The sequence below is a fragment of the Vitis riparia genome, chromosome 2, assembly GCF_004353265.1.
Source record: "Vitis riparia cultivar Riparia Gloire de Montpellier isolate 1030 chromosome 2, EGFV_Vit.rip_1.0, whole genome shotgun sequence".
NCBI classification, from domain to species: Eukaryota; Viridiplantae; Streptophyta; class Magnoliopsida; order Vitales; family Vitaceae; genus Vitis; species Vitis riparia.
The window spans coordinates 16796137-16822163 of NC_048432.1; the positions used below are offsets into that span (position 1 = coordinate 16796137).

At 35.3% G+C, this 26027-nt stretch overlaps 3 protein-coding genes across 10 annotated transcripts; all 3 read right to left on the minus strand.

The window, feature by feature from the left end:
- Positions 1–440: 440 nt before the first annotated feature.
- Positions 441–2502, minus strand: LOC117904059 (tubulin beta chain-like). The gene is made up of 3 exons (XM_034816587.1): positions 1923–2502; positions 1445–1714; positions 441–1357 (listed from the first exon to the last, which is right to left on the minus strand). The coding sequence occupies exons 1-3, from the start codon at positions 2314–2316 to the stop codon at positions 687–689; spliced, it is 1335 nt and encodes a 444-aa protein (XP_034672478.1). The 5' UTR covers positions 2317–2502; the 3' UTR covers positions 441–686.
- A 2649-nt stretch (positions 2503–5151) lies between these two features.
- LOC117904044 (glutamate--cysteine ligase, chloroplastic) lies at positions 5152–19011 on the minus strand. 2 transcript variants are annotated; one of them, XM_034816575.1, is made up of 16 exons: positions 18713–19011; positions 17494–17839; positions 16366–16516; positions 15915–16022; positions 15344–15436; positions 10333–10416; positions 10070–10138; positions 9918–9988; positions 9727–9795; positions 8689–8782; positions 8448–8537; positions 8283–8363; positions 7346–7438; positions 6524–6604; positions 6375–6444; positions 5152–5495 (listed from the first exon to the last, which is right to left on the minus strand). In XM_034816575.1, exons 2-16 carry the CDS (start codon positions 17829–17831, stop codon positions 5407–5409), a joined length of 1581 nt encoding a protein of 526 aa, XP_034672466.1. In that variant the 5' UTR covers positions 17832–17839; positions 18713–19011; the 3' UTR covers positions 5152–5406. The 2 variants fall into 2 exon arrangements, with proteins under 2 accessions (XP_034672466.1, XP_034672470.1); XM_034816579.1 differs by having other exon boundaries at positions 18709–19011.
- A 3622-nt stretch (positions 19012–22633) lies between these two features.
- Positions 22634–25320, minus strand: LOC117933882 (5-amino-6-(5-phospho-D-ribitylamino)uracil phosphatase, chloroplastic). Of its 7 annotated transcripts, none has more exons than XR_004654385.1 (2): positions 23109–25320; positions 22634–23033 (listed from the first exon to the last, which is right to left on the minus strand). XR_004654385.1 is itself a non-coding variant. In XM_034855455.1 (2 exons), the coding sequence occupies exon 2, from the start codon at positions 24608–24610 to the stop codon at positions 23501–23503; it is 1110 nt and encodes a 369-aa protein (XP_034711346.1). In that variant the 5' UTR covers positions 24611–24756; positions 25199–25320; the 3' UTR covers positions 22634–23500. The 7 variants fall into 7 exon arrangements, 4 of the variants coding, with proteins under 4 accessions (XP_034711346.1, XP_034711353.1, XP_034711376.1 ...); XM_034855455.1 differs by having other exon boundaries at positions 22634–24756; positions 25199–25320; XM_034855462.1 differs by having other exon boundaries at positions 22634–24756; positions 25180–25320.
- Positions 25321–26027: the final 707 nt, after the last annotated feature.

The following is a 26027-nucleotide window of genomic DNA, read 5'->3' on the forward strand; positions in this document are numbered from 1 at the left end:
ACCCTCGCTCTATTTTGATTTTGTGCAAAGAGGTTCAGCTGACCTCTTGATCTTCACTCAAACTAATGAAAATTTTGCAATAGTTTTTTCTATCTCCATGATTTGGAACTTTAGTTTTCTTGTTTTTTTCTTTTTGATTCAAGTAAATCCATGCTGTTGTAATTTCAGTCAAATGCTCTTATGAAATATGAATTGTCTCCTAATATTCCTAATGGGCGAGATTAAATTACACTCTCAATGGGATCTTAATCTTAAGTAGATGTTAGATTTGGAGCCCCTCTTTGAATCTCCAAATCCAACTAACTTCATCATACAAATGAGTCACCCTCCAAGATCAAAGCTAATAAGAATCCTCCATAGCTTGGACACTAATAAACTAATACCCTAATTGATATACTCACATTATTGGTTTTTCTCCTTTGAGTTGGAAGCTTAAGAGGAGAAGGGAAATGAAGGGGTCTGATGAACAAGCCCTTTTAACAGAGTGATTTACTTGTTTCAAGTACAAAACTTATACTCACAATTCACAAATCACATAAATAATGGACAAAAAAAAATCACAAATTCACAATCATAGGGATACCAAACCCCAAATTGAATACACAAGCACCCCACCCTCCTTGATTATTTGCCAGCCAAACCACACCCATAACCCAGTGACATCAACCACCACCACCGCCACCAATCTAGTTCTCCATCACTTCTTCATCGTACTCTTCCTCATCCTCCGCCGCCACCGCCTCCTGGTACTGCTGATACTCTGACACCAGATCATTCATATTGCTCTCCGCCTCTGTGAACTCCATCTCATCCATTCCCTCTCCAGTGTACCAATGCAAAAACGCCTTCCTCCTGAACATGACCGTGAACTGCTCCGACACCCGGCGGAACATCTCCTGGATGGACGTGGAGTTCCCCATGAACGTCGACGACATGGCCAACCCAGTCGGAGGGATGTCACAGACGCTTGACTTCACATTGTTTGGTATCCACTCAACAAAGTACGAGGAGTTCTTGTTCTGCACATTGATCATCTGCTCATCAACCTCTTTAGTACTCATCTTCCCCCGGAACATCGCTGAGGCGGTCAGGTACCGGCCGTGTCGCGGGTCAGCCGCACACATCATGTTCTTCGCATCCCACATTTGCTGTGTCAGCTCCGGGATGGTGAGGGACCGGTACTGCTGTGATCCACGCGACGTCAGGGGTGCAAAACCCACCATGAAGAAGTGTAATCGCGGGAATGGGATAAGATTGACCGCCAGTTTTCGGAGGTCGGAGTTGAGCTGGCCGGGGAAGCGGAGGCAGCATGTTACGCCGCTCATGGTGGTGGAGATCAAATGGTTCAAATCCCCAACTGTAAGTTTGTATCATATTAACATATAAGCTTATAAATCAAAGGGAACATACTGATATATGAATGGAGGAAAGGTTTTAAACTTACAGCTTGGATTGGTGAGCTTGAGAGTTCGGAAGCAAATGTCGTAGAGAGCTTCATTGTCGAGGACCATGCACTCGTCGGCGTTCTCCACGAGTTGGTGGACGGAGAGGGTGGCGTTGTAGGGCTCAACGACGGTGTCAGAGACCTTGGGTGAAGGGAAGACGGAGAAAGTGAGCATCATCCGATCAGGGTATTCTTCTCTGATCTTGGATATAAGCAGGGTTCCCATTCCGGATCCAGTGCCGCCGCCGAGGGAATGGCAAATCTGGAAGCCTTGTAAGCAATCATGTAAAATTAAGCATTTCAATGAGAGTTTACAAGGCCTAGTCTGGAAAGAAGAAAGCTATGGATCTTAGAAAATACATGGATAATGAGAGAGACTTGAGCTATTTCCAATGTCTCTTTTCTTTTTCTGGTTATTTTGAAGATCCAAACACAACCCAGATCAGAAAAATGAAAAAAAACAAAAGATTGGAAGTACCTTGTAAGCAATCACAATTCTCGGCCTCTTTGCGAACAACATCAAGAACAGAATCAATCAGCTCTGCTCCCTCAGTGTAATGCCCCTTGGCCCAGTTGTTTCCAGCTCCGTTTTGGCCGAACACAAAGTTATCAGGCCTAAAGATTTTGCCATAGGGGCCAGTCCTCAAGCTGTCCATGGTCCCTGGCTCGAGGTCCATGAGCACAGCTCTAGGCACATACCGTCCACCACTGGCCTCATTGTAGTAGACATTCACCCTCTCAAGCTGAAGATGAGAATCACCAACGTAATTCCCCTTGGTATCGATGCCGTGCTCATCACATACGACCTCCCAAAACTTGCCACCAATTTGGTTCCCGCATTGCCCAGCTTGGATATGGAGAATTTCTCTCATTCTCAGAATGATATGGATTGCTCAATTGGCTTGGGAACAAAAGGCTGTGACAAAAAGTTGGAAACTCAAAGGGAGATATATAAGAGAAGAAGAGAGCAAAGAAGAGAGAAATATCGATGGGGATATGTAGGTAGAGATATTTCTCACTAAAGAAAGGAAAATAATGAGAGAGAGAGAGAGAGGGGGGGGAGAAAGAGTGAGAGATTGAATTAATAATTTTCATGTGGGTGTGTTTGGAGGGAGGGCATATCAAACACCAACAAGATTTGTGAGCTGGAAATGAAAGGAGACAACAAGTTGCATGCTAAGATATCTGGCCTTATTCTCTCCAAAATTACCGACCCATCCTTTTCTATACTTCTTTTTTTCTTTTTCCATTTTCCCTCTGATTTCCCATATGTTGTTTGGATTCCAAAAATACCCCATTTTCCATTTGGGGTCAAAACCAAATTTAGAGTCTCATTTCTTCTTGTGAATGCCTTCTTAGATCATTTCAATCCAAAAAATGATTGCACCTCCTTCATCCAATCTCCCTCTAGGATTGTATGTGACAGCATTGAGATTGACCAGCATACTTCTGTTACAAACAAATTCTATTGGTTCGTACAGAGGGGCAGCTTGGTAAGATTCATGTTGATAAGGTAGTTATACCATATTATTATTATTTATATCTCAAGTATGAGATTTTTTTTAGATTAAAGGTGGCATGGAGTAATATAAAACCTAGGGATGATGACAGTGTGACAGTGAGAAATAGGTAGGAAGCTTCAATTATTGAAGGGCATCTGAGAGAGTCTCTGTCACTCTGTCTCTTCTATTCTCTTGTGAAATAAGTATTCCTTCAGCCACCCCCACAAGCACTAGGGTTCCAAATCCAATGTTGTGCTCTCTCCATAGATAATAACATTATACTTGGAAAAGATTAAAAAATTAAGGAAAGATTTTTCATCCAATCTTCACATATTGGGATGATTTACATTCATAGATCTCCATATGTACCCAGTAGGATGGAATGGAGAGAAGAAGACTTCATAGATGAGGAGTAGTTAGAGCTTTGTTTTCAAGTCACTAAAGACCACTCAATTGAATTGGGAAGAGAACAGGGTAAGCTGTCTCTATCTAAATTATCACCCCATTATGTTAAGATGTTCCCTCCACAGCAACCACCCACCTATCAATCCAGTCAGATGCACTTGCCATTAAGATTTATCTCCAGTTCAATGAATTCAGAAGATGGGTTAATAAGAGGACATCAGGAAGATTGTTCTGCAAAGAGTTGAAAGCCCCAAGAATTTATGGTTCTTCCCATATGATTCAGGTTGTCCCATTTTCACAGACCATAGATGGAGTTGAACTCGGCTAATCATTTAGTCATGCAACTAGGCAGAAGACAGCAATTGGTTGAGTCAATCTATGATCTTAGTTTTCAGTTCTCCCCTTTTTTTTTCTTAAGAATTGAATTAGTAATTTTATAGCTTCAGAAGATTTTTCTTGGCACAAGTCATCGAGACCAGGCTTATGGCCTAGCCGGATTGTCTCAGATCAGGAATGAAATAGACCCACAAGCTTTACAAGCTATGCTCATGGCCACATGTAAGTGATAGATGTGGGTGGATATACATACCTCAAGCAGAATAATTTTATTGCTGGCTACCACAAAGATTGTAACAATATGGTGGGATGCCACTAGAGGGAATGGGGAGCACATGACGTAAGTTGACAGCCACATGGCCTTGGTATGGAGAGGCAACCATGAGATATTGGAGGTGAAGAACAGAAACATATCTATTGTGGTGGACAAAGTTTCAAGAAAGTGTGCCATGCCACGAATAATGAGAATCAACCCAAGAAGCAAGAGTAGAAACATCATTATTAAAAATAATTTAAAAAATATTCAACATAAGGAGGCCTTGATTGCCATCACTTCCCAACAAATGCATCATTCTTGGCTAGAATCATCTTGTTTGATTCAAACATAATCCTTACCCCTGCTTTCCCAAATAGAGAAAAGAAATGCCTAGTACATGGAGAACATCGATAAGGCTAAATACTTTGCTTGAAGTCAGCTTGAGAAGAGTGTTCCCTTACAAGCAAGGGCCTTGAGTTGCCAATAAATACTTGTTACTTTATGATAGGGTACGAGGTAAATGCCCTTTTGCTAACACAAATGTGATTGGTAGCTCAAAAGTTTACCACTCAATCCTTCACATTAGTGATCATGTCCATGTTAGAGGAGACTACAGCAACTATCACCTTTATCTTTACTAGACTAGCTTTAAAAGTGCACCGCTCTTATTTCCATGGTAGCATTGTGTAGCATGGCTGGGGATGGCAACGGGGCAGGTTCGAGACGGGTCGCCCCCATCCCAAAGAAAAACCCCATAGACCAAGTAGTTTCTCTTCTTTATTGTAAGGTTTTGGACCTTGTTTGTGGAGTTGGGCTTGGATTATGTTTTGTTAACTTATTGTTCCAGTTTGACTTCGGTTTTCCCTCTACTAAGTTTGCCTTGGAGGATAGCTCCTTGGCTTTGAATGATGACATCCCAAGAGTCATTTGCTTCCTGGGAGTGTTTCTAGAGGGTACTCGACCACAAATGGCACGGAAAGCTGGATATCTTCATCAGCCAGGCCACTAATTAGCATGTAATAGTCATAAGATTTTAGGTGACATCTCTATACGTATAGAAATTTCTGAAATTTCCTATGACATATTTTTGAAACCTGACATCTTCCAAGATACCCAAAATTGCATGGCAAACGCGATAATTGTTTTTTGGAAACTCAGGGTAACTCATGAGTTCAAATAAATTCACTCCATGTAGTACACTAGTAATATAAGTTGAATGAGGTTTGATCAGATTATATTGAATGGGGGTTGCATGGAAGCCTCAAGGTAAGGGCGTACACATCACAAATTATTCCTGTAAACTGAAACAGTTTTTTTCATCAGACTGTAAAATAATTAACCATAACTTTTTCTCTTTTTCTTGTTCTGTTTTTCAACAAGGAGAAAGAACAAGTTGGAGAGAATTTTGCATGAAAAAAGGCACTGCTGAAACACACAGGAAAGTTTCAATCGCCTTTGATATTTCAATATAGTAGCTCCTCAAAAACAGGATCTACACATTGTCCCCACGGCCCGTGATACATCTCCAAAAGCTTCTCAGCTGGTGTTACACCTGCCAATAACAAAATCATCCATCACTTCAAGGCCAAATGAGGACATGCCTCTAAGGAGGGTGATATCCCATAAGTTAGTTGTAGAAATGAACAGTAATCCCAAGTTTCAACATTCAAAATATAAATATCAAAACTTGCAAACAGAACACTGGAAATCCTTGATTCTTGTTTTAAAGGACCAAAATGAAATGATAGAAAATATAGGTTCTTCAGAAGCATGTCGTGCGATTCGGTCATCATTCACTTGAAGTTTGAAATGACACAAAATTTGGATTTGAAGTCATATTCATGAAGAAGTACCTATAGTGAAAATTTGAAACTTATAGTGAAAATTTGAAAAATTAAAGCTTGTCCTGACCATCAAGATTCAGTAAGTGGAAAATTCCAGAGCTTTAAACACAAAGAGGGATGCCAATCAGTGAAGGTATCCACAGATGTGAAGCATGTTTGAAATGCTGAATTTGTTTTAAATAAATCTTTCCTAAAGGAAATGTACGGAAATTCTACAACTTCTAGTGGTGGCAAGGTGCATCAATTTCTTCCTGAGACTAGCAATACTGGTGTAAACTCAAGATTTGTGCGGCTTTTGCAGAGATTGCCTAGTTATATAACAGCAACATCATGTGTATTGAGGAAAATGAGCACACACATGCCATTTCCTTGCAGCATTATGAGTGTACACAACATGAGCACATGCATGCATGAATGATGCATTTCTCAGACTGAGGAGCGCATGTCAACTAAGCATTTTTCATTAGGAAGGGAATATGAGTGTCTTGGTTAAGACTTTTAAACCAGCACCTTAGACCTCACCAAGTAGGTCAATGAAGAATTCAAATTAAAAGGATCAAATGAGAGAAAAAAAAAAAATTAGTTACCTGTTCTAACCACCTCAGCCACTGCATTCAAGAAACCAGTTTCCTTAAAGCCTCTTCTTTCCAAGCCATCCTGTTGATGAACAAATGCATAATGCTTAATAACACAATTGCAGCTGCAGCAACCATAAGAAAAACAGTGCCCAACTTACCTTTGCTAACTTTAGAACATCCTCAGCGACATGCTTCAGCAATCCATCTCGAAATGGTGTCTTTAAACCAGTCTTTGGAACCTACTAGATGGCTTAAGATTAGATGTGCCATATAGATTGCAGAAAAAACAATGCTACCTGACTGTTAAGTCAATGACATAGAACAGAACTAAGAAGAATGCATGTCAACGTGTCATTCAAACGATAAATGATCAAGTATGCTGTAGATATTTATTTCTACAATAATGGAGTAGCAAAATGCCATATATAGCATGTTTCTATGGCAAGCTCAGAATACAAGCCCATCAAACATTAGCATTATAAGAAAAAGTTAAGCTTAAGTTTTTATCTGGAAAATTACTTTATAAATTGTAAGTTCCTACACTATTTCACTTCAACTGATTAATTTACCACACAAGTGGCCATACAAATTTTTTTTAACTTTTTATTGCCTAGCTCCCTAATGAGTGGACTCTCCAACACCTATATATGCAACATGAAATACTTGACAAACAAGAGTCGCTGAAATTTTGCACCCCCGTGTCCACAATAAGCAAAAAGTGAAGATGCAACCATTCTACATAGTGCTCCAGTTCCAACCCTTCCAAACACAAATATCCTTCATTATCAGGCTTGTATGATGCAAATTAAATCATGCAGGTACAGAACTATGAATGAAAAGCAAGCCAAAAGGGAAAAAAAAAAATACACATCATACTTGCACTGCCTCATGCAATAGAATATCAAGGACCATGGTGTTGTTAATTTCTTCCTCTCACAAGATCACAAAGTTCATTTGAGTGTGTAGAATGTTGACAGTACCTTATTCCTCAACATCTGTCTTTCTTCCAGTGTCCAATCAGCTATTATGTCCAGAGCATTTTGTAGTGAAACTTCATCATATAAAATGCCTACCTGACATATAGTAAAAAATCTTAATGAGCTTGATGTTGCTTAAATGAGGTAGTTAATAACATCCTGTGCAAGCTAGAACACTCACCTGTGTGTGAGTGTCTATGTGTGGATACATGGACAAGTAATGCATGCCGAACAGACACTATGCAGAAATTACACACAGAAGAAATAACACATAATAGTACATCAAAATAAAATCCAAGCATAAAATGTGATAACTACATCACAAATTTAAATGATGTAAAGTCTACAAGGCTAAGAGATCAATGATCAAGCATTCCCATAACACATCTTCACAAGAAAGTTAAGAAAAGCAAATCATGCACACTCCATAGATCCCTACACCAAACAAACAACATCCTAAGCAACATCTCTCTAAGCTTGCTCATTGGAGATTCTTCCTATAAAATATCCTTCCATTCCCTCTTTCCAAGTGCACCATGGAAGGCGATGGGGAGCAATATTCCAAATCAATAGGTACTTGTACATAATGAATGACCTCCTGCCCCTTCCCAAAAGGATTCCCTTTGAATCTTCTCAATTCTATTAACCATTGAAGATGGAATGGTAAAAGCCTACATAAAGTAGAAAGACTAGCTAATGCACTCCTAGACAGATGAGCTTCCTCTTTCTGACAAGTAAAGCCTCTCAGCTAATGCAACACCTAAAACATCTTTAGTGCAAGCTTTGCATCATTTGCCAAGCACATGATAGCTTATGCATGTCTAGAAACAAGGAATTCTTGGAAAAGATACACTAATTCCATACAGATCGGTACTGATGATTACTGAATCATGTACAAACTGGCTTTGTAATAAATATACAGATTGAAGAGGCTAACTACCCAAAATGCTGGCAAAGCACATAACCTCCTCCAGGGCCCTCCATCAGCACCCCTCATTTCCAAGTATCTCTTCAGCCTGACCTGAATGGAAAAAATAACATATTTCTTAGGTGACAACATCTAAGAAATATAAAATTTCATCAATTTGATCTCAGGTGCCTATACCTCAGGGAATATTGTTGTCAGATGATTCTCCCAATCATTGAAGTTTGGCAATTCACCAGGAAGTGAAGGAAGTTTTCCTGCTATGAAGTCCTGAAGAAGTAACATATGACAAGTATTATGTTCCAAAAAAGCCCAAGATGAAGATTATGATCAAGAAAAATAAAATCTTAGAACAAAGAAGAGCATGGCTAATGAAGAAAGCACAAAATCAAGTACAAGAGTATTAAGGTTAGATGGAAACCCGGAAGGACATTCCAGTACAGTCAATATACTTCTTCTTCCGATAGACAAAGTACATTGGAACATCAAGAGCATAATCTACATACTGCTCAAATCTGCACCAGAGAAAATAGAAAGAAATAGGAATACCATTGTCAATAATCAACAAAACTGTCAACAGAATACATAAAAAAAAAAAAGGAAAACCAGCTTCCTTTCGTATAGATTACAAAGGTTCCTCAATGCAAAGTAGGAAAGGAAATATACTCAAATACATACCTGTTAGGATGCACAAAATTTTTAAATAAAAAAAAATTAAAAAAAAAACTGTAGCAAATAAGTCAGATCCCTCATACTGATGCAAGATTGATCTTATCCACATGAATGAAGAAAGGAAAAGTGCAATTACGGAGGTACTCAAGACCTCTGCATAAAGAAAGTATAGATGTGTAAATAATATAAGGCTCACATAAAACTGGGTCTTCTCATTAATATTTTGAGATAAATTAAGGGTCCTGAATACGGACAGCAATAAGGCAATATGGAGCCCATGAAACCTTCAAAATTCAAGTAACAAATGCAGGTAAGTGTATGCAAGGAATTAGTAAGAAGGTTGCTGTCATAACAGTATAGAGCCAATCAGAAAATTTTGTAAGGAAATTTAACCTGGGAACCAGATTCAATTGGTGATCCAATTTAACTTTAACAAGTCCTGGAAAAGATGGGTCTCATTTCCAGTTACTTCATAACAACAAACATCTGCCAATAAATATATTTCCAAAATTCTAAACCTGTTTGTAAGCAAGAAAATTCTAATCATACTATAACTGTTTGTGTCATTCCTCAGGTAGACCTACAAACATTGTTTAATCGGTCCTCTCATATATACTGGATCATTTATGTATGTTATAGATTTTACATACCCTCTGATAAATGTAAAATTCAAAACATTGGGAAACTACAGAACAGATTCTAATAAACCATTTCTCAAGCAAGGAATGAAATAACAACATGACTCTTTTTTGTTTCTTACTTATCAGAAAGGAAAAGATAAACTTACCCAAAGGAGCCATCAAAAACAAAAGGAAGCATGCCAGTACGGTTATTATCGGTATCAGTCCAAATTTGGCTGTTTAAATAAAAAAGGATCAATAAAACAAAGCTGCCTGTCTAAAGAAAGAATCGATAATAGAAGACAATGGAAAACAAACAGAAGAATATGAAAGCAACAACAAAAAAAATTTTAGAAACCTTCTCATGCTGAGATAACCACTTGGCTTTCCCTCAACAAAAGGAGAATTTGCAAATAGAGCTGTTGCTATCTGTTGCATTAGCGCTACCAGTTAGATACAATTAGACGAGAGATATTTCCAACAAGAATAGAAATCATCAAAGTTTCTCACCGGCTGCAAAGCAAGTCCAACACGAAACTTCCTGATCATATCAGTTTCAGAACTGAAGTCCAAATTAACCTATCAACAAGGAAAAACCAGAAATATCATCACTTTCCATTCAGAGGATAAATTATTGAGTTCAATTTAAAAGAAGGGTAATTCACAAAACCAAGGAATAGAAGATAAAATCATGAAAAAACAAAATCAGCCTTCAAGGGTTTGATATGAATGACCTGATCACTGTTTAACCAAAAATGCAGCATTTGTCTTACCTGAACAGTACATGTTCTAAACATCATATCAAGTCCAAGTGAGCCAACTTTGGGCATGTAATTCCTCATAATCTCGTATCTTCCCTGAGCCAAAAACACTATGTCAATATGCAAGTAATCAAAGTACAAAAGGCTGAAATCGAACCATAGAATGGAAAAGCAACATGATCAAAAAGTCAAGTACTATGGAAGAAACATCAATTAGGAACAATACTAATATGTTTGTAACAGAAAATTGGGGGCAGAAAGTGTAGTGATATTCAGACACTAGAATCACAGAAAAGTTGGCAATATGAATTCTGGAATTCTTTTCCCCTTCTTAATATAGACAGCAACCATCCATCTAGAAAAATGCCACACAGAATATCAAAGATCAGAGAGAAATGTCAGATAGTTAGGCTTGGAATAACAAGTCAATTGGCCCTCAAAAGAATTATGCTAATTGATACAACAGCTAACTGGCTCCTTGTTTTGTATTTAATCAACAAGGAAGCATATAAAATCATTTAGTGGTGGGAAGGTTAACATAAAATTTCATATTATGTGATAAAGGCTAATAATACAAATTGCCCAATCTGCAGTTCATTCATCCAGCCCAATATTTAGAAGTGGCATACAACTTAGAAAGGCTTGAATTACCATTTCATCTAACTTTAGATGATACCAAGGCCATGAGGATTGAGCCAGTACTGGCTTTTCAATGCTTGATTAATGTTAAGTACGTGAAATTGGGATGGAGAGGGAAGGGAGAGGGTGGGTGAGATGTGTGAATGTGTGCAAGCATGCATGGACACTAGATTATGTTAGATCTATTTTTTATGTATGAAAATCATGTCTTCTAGTTCAGGACCGGCTTTCTAACAACTAGGTATGGCTAGGCCTATGCCTTTAGATATAGACCTGAGGCCTTGTGATGAGGATGAATATTCAAGATATATATCAAGAAAGGGAATTAGTATTAATTGTAATTAAAGTAGGATTATTATTACTTGGAATTAAATTAGGATTGGTATTTGTTGGAGTCTAATTAGGATTAGCTAGTTGAGTTATAATATAATTAGAATTTGAGTCATGATAGGTTATTAGAGTCCTAGTAGAATTGGTTATTAGAGTCCTAGTAGAATAGGTTATTAGAGTCCTAGTAGACTTTGGATTTCTTAGAGAAGCCTATAAATAGGCTAATCAATGTAAATCAAAGGAATGAATTTTTGATGAATAATATTATACTTTCTTTCATTGCAAGGTTGCAACCCTCAATGGTGAGACTCCATTGATTTTCTTCTAGGTGAGACTCCTAGAAGGCCTTAGTGAGACTCTAAGGTTTTCCATCTTTTCTTCATTGTTTCTTCTTTCTCTCTATTTCTTATCTTATAATTTTCTCTACCATAAAGTTTATTCCTTGTTCCTCTCCTTACACCCTAAAAATAAAACCCTAGCCCACCTACCCTTGAGTGTAGGCAACCATCCTAGGGTTGTCCTACATCAATTTTGGTATCAGAGCGAAAATTCTTGGCATGAAGGCATATGTAATTGAGGAGTGGAGCAACGTATGCAAACATGGTTGAAGGCTACAACTTTTTTATGCAGCCATTGGTGAACATACCAAGGCTAAATGAAGAGGAGGATTGGCGACGTACTAGCATCTTCCAAACTCGTGTTGCTTGTCAAGGGAGACTATGTACTTTGATTATTGATGGAGGTAGTTGTTCCAATCTAGCTTCAGAGGAGCTTGTTGAGAAGCTTAATCTAAAGACAGAAGATCATCCAAATCCCTATCAAATAGCATGGGTAAATGACGCATCTATTTTGGTGAGTTCTCGTTGTCTAGTGACGTTTAATTTCAGTAATAATTTTGAGTTATCAGCATGGTGTGATGTTTTGCCGATGAAAGTTGCCCATATTATGCTTGGAAGACCATGGCTTTTTGATGAAAGGGTCCAACATGATGGCTATGAGAACACTTACACACTTGTGCGCAATGGGCGAAAGAAGATCCTTCGTCCAATGAAGGAAATTCCACCACATAAGCAACCAGAGGAAAAAGTAGCACCTTTGAAACTAGAAGAGCCATCAAATATTCTTATTAAAAAGCAAGTCGAAGTTACTAGAAAGGACGAAGAAATCATCAATGATGAATCTAGAAAGCAAGAGGTGATGAAACTAATCTTAGATCAACCAATAGAAGAGCTCAAAGAAGTTGAAGAAGTTTCAGAAGAATCGATATTTGACTTCCCAAGGCCAAACATTATCGTGAGTGGTGGCAAACATGAAGAATCTGCTGAAATTTCTTTTGAATATAGGGAATTCAAGAATCTTATTCTTCCACAAAACAATTTACAAGAAGAGTGTGGGAAACAACTTCCCACAAGTTTGTTGAAGACACATAATTATTTCGAGAATTATCAACTTGTTGTACAACATCAAAAAGTTTTTCGAAGTCCAGTATTTGTCTTGCATGAAATTGAAAAAGTTCAAGAGATCTTGAGATCTTGTCTTACCATGGGAAAGAGACGACGAAGAAAGAAAGGGTGGAAGGCATTGCTCGGAATTTCAATTGATCGTGGAAAATCACTAAAACTCGAGGTCGAGTTTTTTTCAAGTCAAGGGGAATTGATGAGGATGAATATTCAAGATATATATCAAGAAAGGGAATTAGTATTAATTGTAATTAAAGTAGGATTATTATTACTTGGAATTAAATTAGGATTGGTATTTGTTGGAGTCTAATTAGGATTAGCTAGTTGAGTTATAATATAATTAGAATTTGAGTCATGATAGGTTATTAGAGTCCTAGTAGAATTGGTTATTAGAGTCCTAGTAGAATAGGTTATTAGAGTCCTAGTAGACTTTGGATTTCTTAGAGAAGCCTATAAATAGGCTAATCAATGTAAATCAAAGGAATGAATTTTTGATGAATAATATTATACTTTCTTTCATTGCAAGGTTGCAACCCTCAATGGTGAGACTCCATTGATTTTCTTCTAGGTGAGACTCCTAGAAGGCCTTAGTGAGACTCTAAGGTTTTCCATCTTTTCTTCATTGTTTCTTCTTTCTCTCTATTTCTTATCTTATAATTTTCTCTACCATAAAGTTCATTCCTTGTTCCTCTCCTTACACCCTAAAAATAAAACCCTAGCCCACCTACCCTTGAGTGTAGGCAACCATCCTAGGGTTGTCCTACATCAATTGTCCTACATCACCTTGCCAGGTCAGGCTCAGGCTAGCACAATGCCAATGAATTCTCATGTTCGCTGGCATGTGCCTGGTGGCCTGTGTCCACTCCTTTGTCTTCCAACTTCCTTGGTTCCCACACTTATTACCCAATCTCACTGCCCATTTCTTCTAAATAGTTGCCTTGGATTTTCCCCATTCAACAAAACCACAAGCTCAAAAAATCCAGCCAATACATATATGGTTATGGTATAAATGGGGTTTGCCAAAACAGGAATTTAGGCTAGAGATCTGTGCATTCCAAGGCTTGTGGTTTTTGAATATAATTGATAAGGTAGCCTATACAGTCATAATAGGCCTACATATTCCACCTGAAACTGCAGCAGACTCAGAATACATGCTTTATTCTGCATTTTCTTAAATTTTTCCACAATCTATACGGCAGTATAATGAAAAATGAACTAAAATTGCCTAACCATCCTAACCTTTGTTTTAGTTGGAATCAGAAGTGTGATTAAAGAATAAAGGAAATAAGACTGAGGACGAATGGTGAGGATCCTCCTAAGCAGGACAGCCAAAAAAGAAGCACAAGCTTGAATACACAAAAGGAAACCAAAACATCCATATAAAAACATATTATGCCAATCAAAAAAACAAAGAAAAAAAAAAACTTATTGTCCCAACTTTCCTTGACAATCATCTCACTGAAACAGCCCTTTACAAACAATTAGTCTCCTAGCTTTTCCCCCACAAAAGTCCCTCTATGGAGAAACCCATCAATGAGAACCATAAATTGACAAAAGGATTGTATGTAGTGATGTAGATGACAGTTAGAAAGGATTCTTCAATCAGAATCTGTTCCTAAAATTACCATGATCATGTGATAATGGTTCATTAAATACTCAGCAGTTCTTCACACCTTGTAATTAGTTTTCCACCATCTAAAGAAGAATAATCAGATTACCAAAGATCATCCAATATTCCTAAATCTTTTGCCATAGAGATTTTATAAGTGAAGGGATCAACAGCTGAAAAGCAACCATTTACTTTCTCTAGCACTTTAAAAAAAATAACTCTAAATAACATGGTCAAAATTCATTTGATTAACTTATTTGAAGGTGTAAATTTCTTAGCTAGAATCCTCAAGCTATTGATTTTGGGTTGTTATTCTGAATGCTAGGCTTTTTTTTTTTTCATTTGATAAGTTATTCTGAATGCTAGGCTTATTAAATGCATAAGGCAGGCCCCCCCGATCATGGTCCCTCTTTAGGGGATTTTCTAGACCTAAAACCAGCATTTGTATATAACACAAACCATCAAATTTCTGATTGACTCATTCTTTTATAGAAAGACTTCCTAATAAAATATATTAGAATTCGACAATCAACATTAAATAAGAATGGCTACCCATTGGGAACATCGAGTGTTGATCCTCAAAAACATTATATTAAGTCAAACATTTGCAGCAATATAAAAGAAATAAGATCCATCTTATTTTGTAGAATGCTCTGGTATTTCCATAACCTTGCTTAAAAAAAATATACAACAAGAAAAGAACAGTACTAAATCAGATTATCCGACTCATTTGAGAATTATAGTTATTCATCAGAAAATAATTTTCTTGTAGTAGGTTCACATTTTCCTGACTACTGTGAGCAAGTCAAGTTACTTTAAATAAAGTGCCCTAGGCTATTACACCGGCCATCTCTATTTAAAGCATCAAGTATTTTAGTCCAAAAGACGGGCTCAAAAGCCATCCCCACTTGTTTTTTAAACCACCTGCCACATTTTGGTATTGCATATCCAATTCACTGATCATAGATAGAGGAATAAGTAATACCTTGGGCATTATAGGTATATCTTTAATAGCCCATTTGGGCTGGAAACCAATACCTAAGAATCCAATCCCCATTTCCTCTGCAACTGCTTTAACCTGTTAAACAAAAACATTAGTAGACAATAACCAAGTTTGTAGCATACGGTATATCCTATCTTAAGAGATTTCAAAAACCAAAGCTAAACACAAATAATGTTGACAGTTTCGGTTCTTTTAGTTTTTTGTATTGGAGTTATTATAATCAATAGCAGACAATAACCAAGTTCAGAAGCATACGGTATATCCTATCTTACAAGATTTCAAAAACCAAAGCTAAATGCCAATAATGTTGACAATTTGGGTTCTTTTAGTTTTTTGTATTGGAGTTATTATAATCAATAGCAGACTAACCAAGTTCAGTAGCATACAGTGTATCCTATCTTACGAGATTTCAAAAACCAAAGCTAAATGCAAATAATGTTGACAATTTGGGTTCTTTTAGTTATTTTATTGGAGTTATTATAATCAATATGAGGATATCTTTGGTATCCAGTGATCAAAGAAGAAGATGAAGAAGGAGAAGAATGGCAAGCACCTGATAAAGGTGTGAATTAACCTCAGCACAGGTTTGATGCAAAGTTTCAAGAGGGGCACCGCTAAGCTCAAACTGACCACCGGGTTCCAGTGATATGCTTTGCTTCCCCTGCCCAACAATAATAAGACATTTCACAACAGAAACATACCAACAATAAACGAAAAACACTTCTTGGAAGCTCCTTAGCTATGAGTGCCTTTGAAGATAATAAGATTAGAAAGAACTGCTGTTTCCCAAATTGAGCCATCAAGCATTACCATCCAAATGATTAAATATTTTTTTGGATAGGTAAAAGAGCAAATAAATTAAAGGTGCTTGAAAAGGCACACCAAAGTACACACGGAGTATACAAACCAAATGATTAAATATATGAACATGAAAAAAATTTCAAAGCATACAAAATAATATAGATGAAGTTCCTTACAATTAAAACTTAGAAGAAGCAGTTTACCTGTTTAAGTCCAATAATGTTGTCACCTTCCATTATTTTATCCCACCCGAATCTTTCAGAAACACCATAGAGCAACTCAGATATTTGTTCATATCTCATAGGCCGTAGAGTTCTAAACTCGAAACCAAACTTCTCATGTTCTGTACCTATTCTGGAAAGACCATGTGATTAAGTTAATAAATCACAAGAAGAAAAGGAAATGAAAAATCATCTGCTAATGAAGCAGTCTTGGTTTTCTGTACAGAAACAACATGAATTAACAAGAAAGCAAAAACCATTGATAATGGGTAAATCTAGTAGCATCATCAAGAAAAGAAAATCTTAGGATAAAAAAGAAGTAAAATCTTTAGAGGAGAAAAAACCTGTAACAAGAAGCTACCCAAATGTGACAAATAAATGAATTTTCTAGAACCTCCCTACAACCATACATACATTCCATCCTCCTATTACACTTCTCAGCATTACATCATTCATAGCAAAAGTGAAGCTGAAGTACATGAGGAGATAATATGTGTCACTGGATATTTTTGTTCCGATAGTCACCCAAATTTGCCAAATTTTACGAAGATAAGATCACAAGTGCTTGTAGTAAAGCAGTAAAGACAACCTACACTGAATTTGTGCTGAACATACCTTCCAGGATTCATATAAAAAAATATATGTTTGAAGACAAATAAAACACACCATGTAAAAATCAGGAAAGTAATATGGAAGAAGTAGCCCTTGGAATTAAAAAGGCATGAGGTCAATGGTACAGTTTATTTCATAAAAAGTATATTTCTATTTTTATATCTACCGCCTAATATTTAAGTAGCAGGATTTCTGGGGCTAAAGGAAACTTATAAGACAACTATACTGTGAAAAAAAAGGAACGAGTATGTGATCAATCACACAACCTATGCTAGACAATGCATTAAATAATAAATTGCGTCAAATGAAAAAGAAATTGTATAGCCATAGCATGTTCTGCCAAATGAGAATATAACAATACCTCTTATCAATATACAACAATAATAATGATGTCTTCCCTGCTAAATAAGCAACAACATAATCGAATTATCTTCTGGTAAAGTATATGGCCCAAGGTGGCATTCTAATCTAAATACAAAGAAGGGATAGAAATTGTACCTCCATTTCTCCTTAGGCTTGCATCCAGAGGCAAGGTATCCTATAAGATCCTCCCTTGTCAGTGGTTCGGTTGCAACTACAGCATCCTCAGTAGGAGGGCTCGCAGCAACAATCACCTGATGTCGTTGTTTACATCCAACACCTACACTATCAGGACTCAAAATATGCTTTGTCTTTGTGCGGCTCCTTGATAGTGACGACAACCAGGTACGAGTTTCCTTTATTTTAGACGCCTCCATATTGTTTGTCATGTTTACAACTGCACTCTGTCCAGTTTTACAGTGTACCACCTCAGACCTCATGCAGTATGATGGACCCGTCTGGGGAACGAGTGCCATGTTTGCCCCTGAGGAATCATATAGGTAACCTTTCCATCACAACTTATGAAACTAAAACTAGTCATAATACATAACTCAAACTCTTGCAATTACAAACTGGCATCAACCCAACAGAATAACAACAAAATTAAAGCAAATTCAATCAACTGTATTTCGCTTGGGCATTTATGCACATTGCGTTAAATTTGAGTTGACTGTGAAGTCCTTTATATCCTTGTTTTTCTTTAACAAACAAAATAATTAGGCACAAAAATGCAGGGAAATGATCATCACCAACAAGATTGATGTGTTGTGGAAATGGCCCCTATTTCTGCATAATTCATTTACACCTTCAAATGCTACGTAAAGAACTACAGTGCAAGCCAACTCCCCCTGGTCATCCAAAAATGCCGTTATTATATTAAATTAATTCAAATATTTTTTAACACAAACGACACCCAAACCAGAGGACCCATTGCAGTTTCACCGCATCTTTTCTCTCTTTTTTTCATCATCAATCAAGTTCACTCGATCTTTTCCCCCCTCTTTACACTGATTAATAAATAAGAACTGCACCAAAAACTATTTTAAACGAATCAAATCATCACCCGCAACCCAAAATCAAACATCCCACTTCAAAATTACCAGGAAAATCCACACACTAACACAAAATGCCACACAAACCAACAAAAGAAAACCCCAGAAAACCCAAAAACAATAATAAAAAAACAAACCCATAAAATTAAACTCAGACCCCAAAGAAACACATCACAAACAAAGACTCGAACAAGTTTGCATGAGAATGAGAAGATTCAGAAACTTGTTTCTGAGTAATCAGACGAACATATGATGAGAGGAAAATAAATAAATAAATCGATAAAAAGTGGAATTTTACTACCTACCTTGTTCGTGAGCAATGAAATCCTAGGGTTTATGAGAGATTGAAAATTTATAGAGGGAGAGAAGGCGATCGATGGCTGCTTTCAGCTTACAGAAAAAAGAATAGAAAAGAAAAAAGAAGATGTTGCAAAAAAAGGCAATTCATTAGTGTGGCGCAATCCTTTGCTTTTCTATGGTCCTCCTGTCCTGCCTGTTTGACACGTAATCACTCAGAGATTCGTCCTTTTCTTTATTTTCCTTCCGTTATCCTATATTTGAATCGTAAAACTCAAATATCTGTTTGGATGCAAAGAAAATTTCTAACTTCTGTTTCGTTTATATTCAAATTAGATTTTTCTTTTCTCTTCTCATTGATCAGTATATATATATATTGGGAAATGATAGGGACTGGTCGTGATGAAGCCATTAATAATTGCTCACTTTTTTTTTAATAATTTCTAGAAGGAAAGCAAATGGATGATGAGGTATTTGATGACGTTGGATGCAAAATGTCCACGTCATCATATGTTAGCAGGTGAAATTGTTGATTAGTATGTCTCCATGTATCCATTTAAAGAGAACCACTTCTTTTGTCTGATGCTCCTCAGTTAGAAAGAAAAAAAAGAAAAAGACAAATATTATTTTTTATTTTTTTTTTACAAAATTGAATAAATTTCTTTTTAATATGAAAAAACATTATGAAATAAAACAGGAAAAAAAAAATTATACTTATTTCGTCGTTTTATTTTATTCCCAAATCCGTACACTTTCATCATACATTTATTAATTACAAATATTAAAAATTCTATTAATTTTTTAAAAATCACTCATAAATTAATTTAAATTTTAATATCCAAAAATATATTAAATTTATTATAAGCTAATCATAAAAAAGATCACTGTGTTTAGTTGTGAAAAATATATATATATTGAGAAAAATGATGGGTACGTTTGTTATTGTTTTTTATTAACTGTTTTCTGTTTTAAAAAATAAAAAACACAAAAAACTTGTTTAAAAAATATGGTGTATTATTGTTTTTTGTGTTTTCAAAAACCACATTTTTTAAAACAATAAAAAGATGTTTTCCTTATTTTTTTACTGTTCAAATAATAGATTGTTTTTCATGTTTTTTCTTCCTTCTTTTTGTGTTTTTTTAGCTATTTTTGTATGTTTTCACAAATATGAGCTCCACCTAACCACCACATCCTCACCCTGCAAACCCTTTTTTCTTCCTTAAATTATTGAAATTAATATACTCACACATGGTGACAAATTCATCATTTATTTAAGAAAATTATAACTGATGTAAAAATTTCAAAATAAAATAATTTTTTTTAATTTAAATGAATTGTGCATATGAAAATTATTATATATCTATAATATCAAGTTAATGGAAGAAAACATTTTATTAATTAAAAAAAATAACTTTCAAACATGTTTTTGGTTTTACTTATTCCAAAAAAAAATTTAATTAACTCAACACAACGTGTTTTTTTTTTTTTTTAGAACAAAAATTGTTTTCTATAATTCAATTTCCAAACATAATTTTTTTTTTTTTTTCTAAAAACACAAAAAAACTGTTTTCCATAACGATTTTCAAAAACAGCAACCAAACATGCCCAATATTTTTATATTTTATTTTATTATAAAAAAATATAATAAAATATAATTATGATTAATTAAAAACTAGTACATTTTTCTTTTTCTTTTTTCAAAATTTTTAAAAATCATTCATGTACCACCTTATGTCCACATTCCCCAAGGCATCCTTCTTTTTGAAGAGGAATTACGACATATCAATCTTTATTCTTTAATAAGGTTCTTCATTTTGCATTGGTCCACCACTTGTATGCCCCGTCAATTCCTTTCAGTCTCATTATTGTGAACGTACTTCTTAGACGGGATACTTAACGTGTTAACTACAACACTACACGGGTCGATGCGTATAGTACCCAATATTCATCGTTTACAATTAGTTTTAAATTTCAAATAATTAAATTATTACATATTTGAACACAAATCAATAATTTTAAAAGAGTATTCAAAATGCACCCATTTGATTAAAAACTTTTATTTGGTAACTATTTACTTAAAGCTCTGTTTGGTAAGGGTTTTGGAAAACCTTTTTTGTTTTTCATAACAAAAAAACAAAAATATGTTTAAGAACAAAAGAGGTTGAAATTTCGTGTACGTTGTGATTAAGTTTTGGCATATGGTGTATGGATTGTTTTGAGGCTTTGACCGCAGCCAAAGCAGATACATTGTACTTTTACTCCACTTCTTGGGAAATCAACATCTATCATCAACCACTTCACTACCATCCAAACACTCCCTGACTTTCCATTCTACTTTGCTTCTTCTACCTATTACTATTATTTTATTTTCTCAGCACCCAAACACAACCATTTTTATTGGCCCATCACACATCTTTCATCTAATTAATATTAGTATTCATGGGAAAGAACACAAGACATATATAAACAGACCACGTCTCATTCAATGTCACTCAACCAAGTCCCACCGAGTCCCAAGTTCAAGCTATACCTAAGATTCCATGAAAATGACTTTTCAAATCAATTTAAATTAATTTTCCGAATCATATTATATCAATTTTCTGATTTGATTCTTGAAATTTGAAAAGTTAGAAGGGTTGTTTGGAAAATTTAACTTAATGAATTAAAGCAACTTACCGACTACAATAAGTAGATTAAGCATATTTGATAAAATAATATAATATTATAACCTAAAAGTTAAAAATGATTTTAAGTATTAAATTAAAATAATTTATTTATTTTTAATCTTAACTTTTTATATCTTATTTGTCTATATCTAATGAAAATATATTCAACAACCACAACCACAACTTTACATAAATGACTTATTTTTTATAGTAAATATTTCAAAGTTACCTTGTATATTATAAATATTTAATAAATAAATTTATTATTTGAGATTAATGAAAATAATCATTAGTTAAAATATAAATATTAATTACAACTAATGATGATAAACATATCAATTTAATAACTTAAAATAAATTTCAAGTTAATTTGACCAAACAACTTTAATACTTAAAAGTGAAAAATAAATAATAAATTTTAAGTTAACCCGTTAAGAATAATTTAGCTAAGTCAACTTAAATTTAGCTAAGTCTAATCAAACACTCACTTAGATTTTATTCATGATTTAAATCATATTAGTTATAACTTTTTATATACATTTTTTAACTTATCGAGAGGATGTTTAGTAAATCAACTTAACTTAATATGATTTAAATTATCGAATAAATTAAGTATATTTAATACAATAACTTAGGTTAGGTTTGGTTCTCGAAAAGTATTAAAAGAAAAATAAATTACTAAACCAAATGATTTTCTCATATTGAATTATCTATGAAAAACATCAAAGAAATGAAATATAATTAAAATTAATTAAAAATTCATACATTTTCAAATTATTTAATATTTATATTGAATCATGAAAACAAGTGAATTTACTTCAAAGTAATATATAAAAATAATTTATTAATTTTAAATCAATTTTTTATTTTCTTTTATATTTTTTAATTTCCATTTTATTTCCCTCACATTTTCCTTCAAATTTGATGGAACCAACGATAGCCTTAACATCACAACAAAGGAAAAAATAACTTTAAGAATTAAGTTAAATGAGTTGACTTATTTTTAATCATTTACCAGGTTTACCCATGTTTAACAAAAGTATATTTTATCATCCATTGGTAATATATCTTATTTAGTTATCGTATATGCTTATAACACTTTAAATATAAATGTTTAATAAATAATTTAATTATTAAAGATGATTGAAAATATAATTATTAATAAAAATAAATATATCAATTTACTGATTTATCAAAGGACCTTACTATTTAAATTAACAAATAAGTAATAAATTTTAAATCAACAACTTAAAAATAATTTAATTTAAAATTAACTTAAGTCATTAGATTTAAAATTAACAATAAAGATTCGAGCTTACAACAGAATCTAAAATAGTAGAAACCAAACTTGTTGGAGAGAATGTATCATATTTAAATAAATAAAAAATTAAAACATCGATCCATGCCGGGTAAAACCCCACAAAGTCTCCCTTATAACCTCACGTTTGGCAAAAAGGGGCATCTGGGAATACAGCACAAGTAAATAAAGAGAGGTTGGCATCGAATGACCTTTAACAAGTGGTTTAAAATGCCTTTAGATAGGGCATGTCAAAGCATTAAGCAGTACAACTGCCCATATTGGTAAGAATCCCAGGGTGTCCACTGAGCAGTTTCAAGGAAAAACGTCTTGTTGTCGAAGCTTCTCTCATAAACCTCCTGAAATCTTTTAACTTAACCAGATCAGGTATAAAACAGCAATGACCAAATCTGAGATTGCTTAACAGAATGCTAATTTCACCTTTAATGATCAACTCTCAGTCAATCTTCCTCGGAATTGCTTTGAAACCCAAAGTAGGACCAAGTAAAGATTCAAGATTCCCATTTGTCTCAACAGAGCAATTATGCCATTCAATATGTTGAATAAAAATAGAACAACCGGACAGACATATCGAAAGTTCTACTTATGTATTTTACAGATAATACATATATTATAGCATTAAAGGGTAGTCCAATGCAGATCACCCATCTCCTTTTGATTTCTTCCTTTTTTCTTTTTTTTTGTGGTTTTTTATACATGGAAAGGCCAATATAAAACTACTATTGTTGATAGCTAAATCAGAAAGAACTGTACATTTCAAATGTGTTACCAGAAATCATCATCAACAGCAGCTGAAGTAGAGGTGTATGAAACTATGAATCCTCCTCCCGCTCCATCTCCGTTTCTGGCTCTCCAGGCCCAAATTCAGTTGATTCAATGTCAGCAAGGTTCTTTAAGTCCACGACCGAAAGCTCATCCAGGTGCCTCACTACCAAGTCCGCAGCCCCAAGCTCATAAACAGGATGCTTGCTGGCAACAGCCACACACTTCATCCGGGCATCATGAGCAGCCTCCACAGTTAGATTTGAGTTCCCAAACACAATACACCTTTCAGGTATAAAGTTTAGCAGCTGCGCTGCATACACAAACATCTCAGGATCAGGCTTCCCCCTGTAAACATCCTCCGCTGCTACGATCACACTGAAGTAACTCTCTATTCCAATGGTTCCAATTGCAGTCTCAAGAGTTTTTCTAGGTCGAGTTGAAACCAGTGCCATTGGTATCTTGTAATTCATAAGAACATTCACAAATTCCTGAGATCCAGTGCGTAATCTATACATCCCACCTTGCAGAGCTTGGTAAATATCTTCTTTTCTAGAAGCCAATCTTCTCAACTGAGCTGGGTCTCTGGACCAGCAAAGAACTTCAGAAATGGCTTGCTCGTTCTTCATCCCTTCTATTCTCCTAAGAATGAAAGCTGGGGGAGGGGATTTTCCCTCTTCTTGAGAAAGTGCTAACCAGGCTTGGTTCTCGAGATCAGGATTATCTTCAATTATGACTCCTTCCCATTCAAATATAGCACCTAACCATCCACAACCCATTCTTTCTTGCCTAAGCAAGGGATTATGTAGGGAAGAGCTATCCGCCTTGTTCTCAGGTGGCCATAAGCCAGGTTTTCTATCAATTCCCGTATCAATTCGGTATCTCAAATTCCTGGGAATTCTCTCTTCTTTATAGGAATGCGCCTCTTTGGTCAACTCCATTGCAAGAGCCTTAATAGACAAAGCCCCTAACCGATCACCTCCTCTCCTCCTAGGCAAATAAGGAGAAGCACTAATCCTTCTACCAAGAAATTCCATCAATGGAAACCGACAAACATCAGATAGTTTGCGTTTGTATGAGATGTCCTTACAAGATAATCCCAATCCTCCGCATAGGGGTCGATGCCCTAGCAGAGATGTTGCAGCAATTGAATCCACCATCTTATCAACAAGTGAACAATAGCAGCCTGAACCCTAACTCCAAAAATCTTACCACGCCTATCCCACAACCCCTTTTCAGTTCTTGTGAAATTGACTCACAAAAACAAGCAAACTTGCCCGAATTCACACCAGTGAAAGCTACCCACCTGGAAATTCAGAACAACAATTTAAATTCTACAAATGGATTCCCACCAATTATTCTATAGAACCTAAAAATTAGGTGAAAATCCCCATCTCATTTGGAAAAACTGCGTAACCCCAGAATATTCTCAAGAACTACAAATGGGAAAACCACAAAGCAGCCTTCCGACAGCACAATTTATCAGAGCAGCGCCGCCAACACAAGAAACATTGAATTCAATTCAAACCAAACACAACCCATCAACCATACCAATCTAAAACACCAAAAACAAAAGAAAACGCCTCAAGAAGAAAGAAATTTCCAATGGTCCACACCACAAACACCCCCCTCTCTCCCCCAAATTCCACACAAATCACCGCTCTAAATCAACCCAAATTAACAAATACAGTTGAAAACTGAACAAGTACAAACAAGAAATAAAAAGAACCTGGGGGAGAACCACCAACCGTTTGATCGAATACTGAACGCAGGAGATATAGAGAGAGAAAGAGGAGATGTTAGATTCCAGAAGGATGTATGGATGTGTGTGAACGTATGAAAGTAAAATATTCTCTCTCTTTCTGTCTGTCCAAACCGCTTTCTGTGGCTTATAGCATCACAGAACCGCCTCTTATGACCACATTACCGGCCCAGGCGGCTAAAGCCACACGTGTCGGTTGAGTCGGCTACTAATTCCGCCTTTTCTACAGGTTACCCCCGGTTTTATGATTATTTACGGTGATGCTCTTCCTCATCCGAAAAGAGTTTCCTTTCCGTAGTCACACAGTAAATTTTTTTAAAAATTATTGAATAAAAATATTTTAAAAGGTAAATCTCAGACGTAAAATAAACCTTGTAAAAACCAAAAATACTTTCTTTAATTTAATAAAATAAAAATCCTTGTTATCATTGGATGGTGATGTCATCTATGTAGTACCATAAAAATAAAATAAAATAAAATAAGGAAATATCTAGGAAACTGATAGAAAATAAAACCATTTAAAGTAAGCCACGTGTACGTTGAAAGAAAGCCCAAGGAATAAGGAGGCGTCCACGTTTTGCTCTTTATCCTTCGGCTTCTGATGATATTGACAGGTCATCATTATCATGGGCTTGATGGCTCTCCGCACGCCATAATTTTTGGAGATTTAAATATAATTTATAAAAAAATAAATAAACTGATTTTACTAAATATTTATTTATTTGAAATATTTTTTTTAAATTTTAGTCAACATTTTTATATAATTTCTGTGAAACACGTGGTCACAAGTTTGAGATAATAAATTAATTTTTTTA

Bases quoted from the DNA above. Each gene is read 5' to 3' on its own strand.
- LOC117933882 (XM_034855455.1), bottom strand. From the start codon at position 24,610: ATGGTGGATTCAATTGCTGCAACATCTCTGCTAGGGCATCGACCCCTA.
- LOC117904059 (XM_034816587.1), bottom strand. From the start codon at position 2,316: ATGAGAGAAATTCTCCATATCCAAGCTGGGCAATGCGGGAACCAAATT. The intron at 1,715-1,922 runs GTACTTCCAATC...ATTGCTTACAAG, and splicing joins GAATTGTGATTGCTTACAAG to GCTTCCAGATTTGCCATTCC. The intron at 1,358-1,444 runs GTAAGTTTAAAA...ACAAACTTACAG, and splicing joins CAAGCTCACCAATCCAAGCT to TTGGGGATTTGAACCATTTG.
- LOC117904044 (XM_034816575.1), bottom strand. From the start codon at position 17,831: ATGGCACTCGTTCCCCAGACGGGTCCATCATACTGCATGAGGTCTGAG. The intron at 15,437-15,914 runs GTGCTTGCCATT...TTTGTTTAACAG, and splicing joins TTAATTCACACCTTTATCAG to GTTAAAGCAGTTGCAGAGGA. The intron at 7,439-8,282 runs GTAGTTAGCCTC...ACTATATGTCAG, and splicing joins GTGCTTTGCCAGCATTTTGG to GTAGGCATTTTATATGATGA.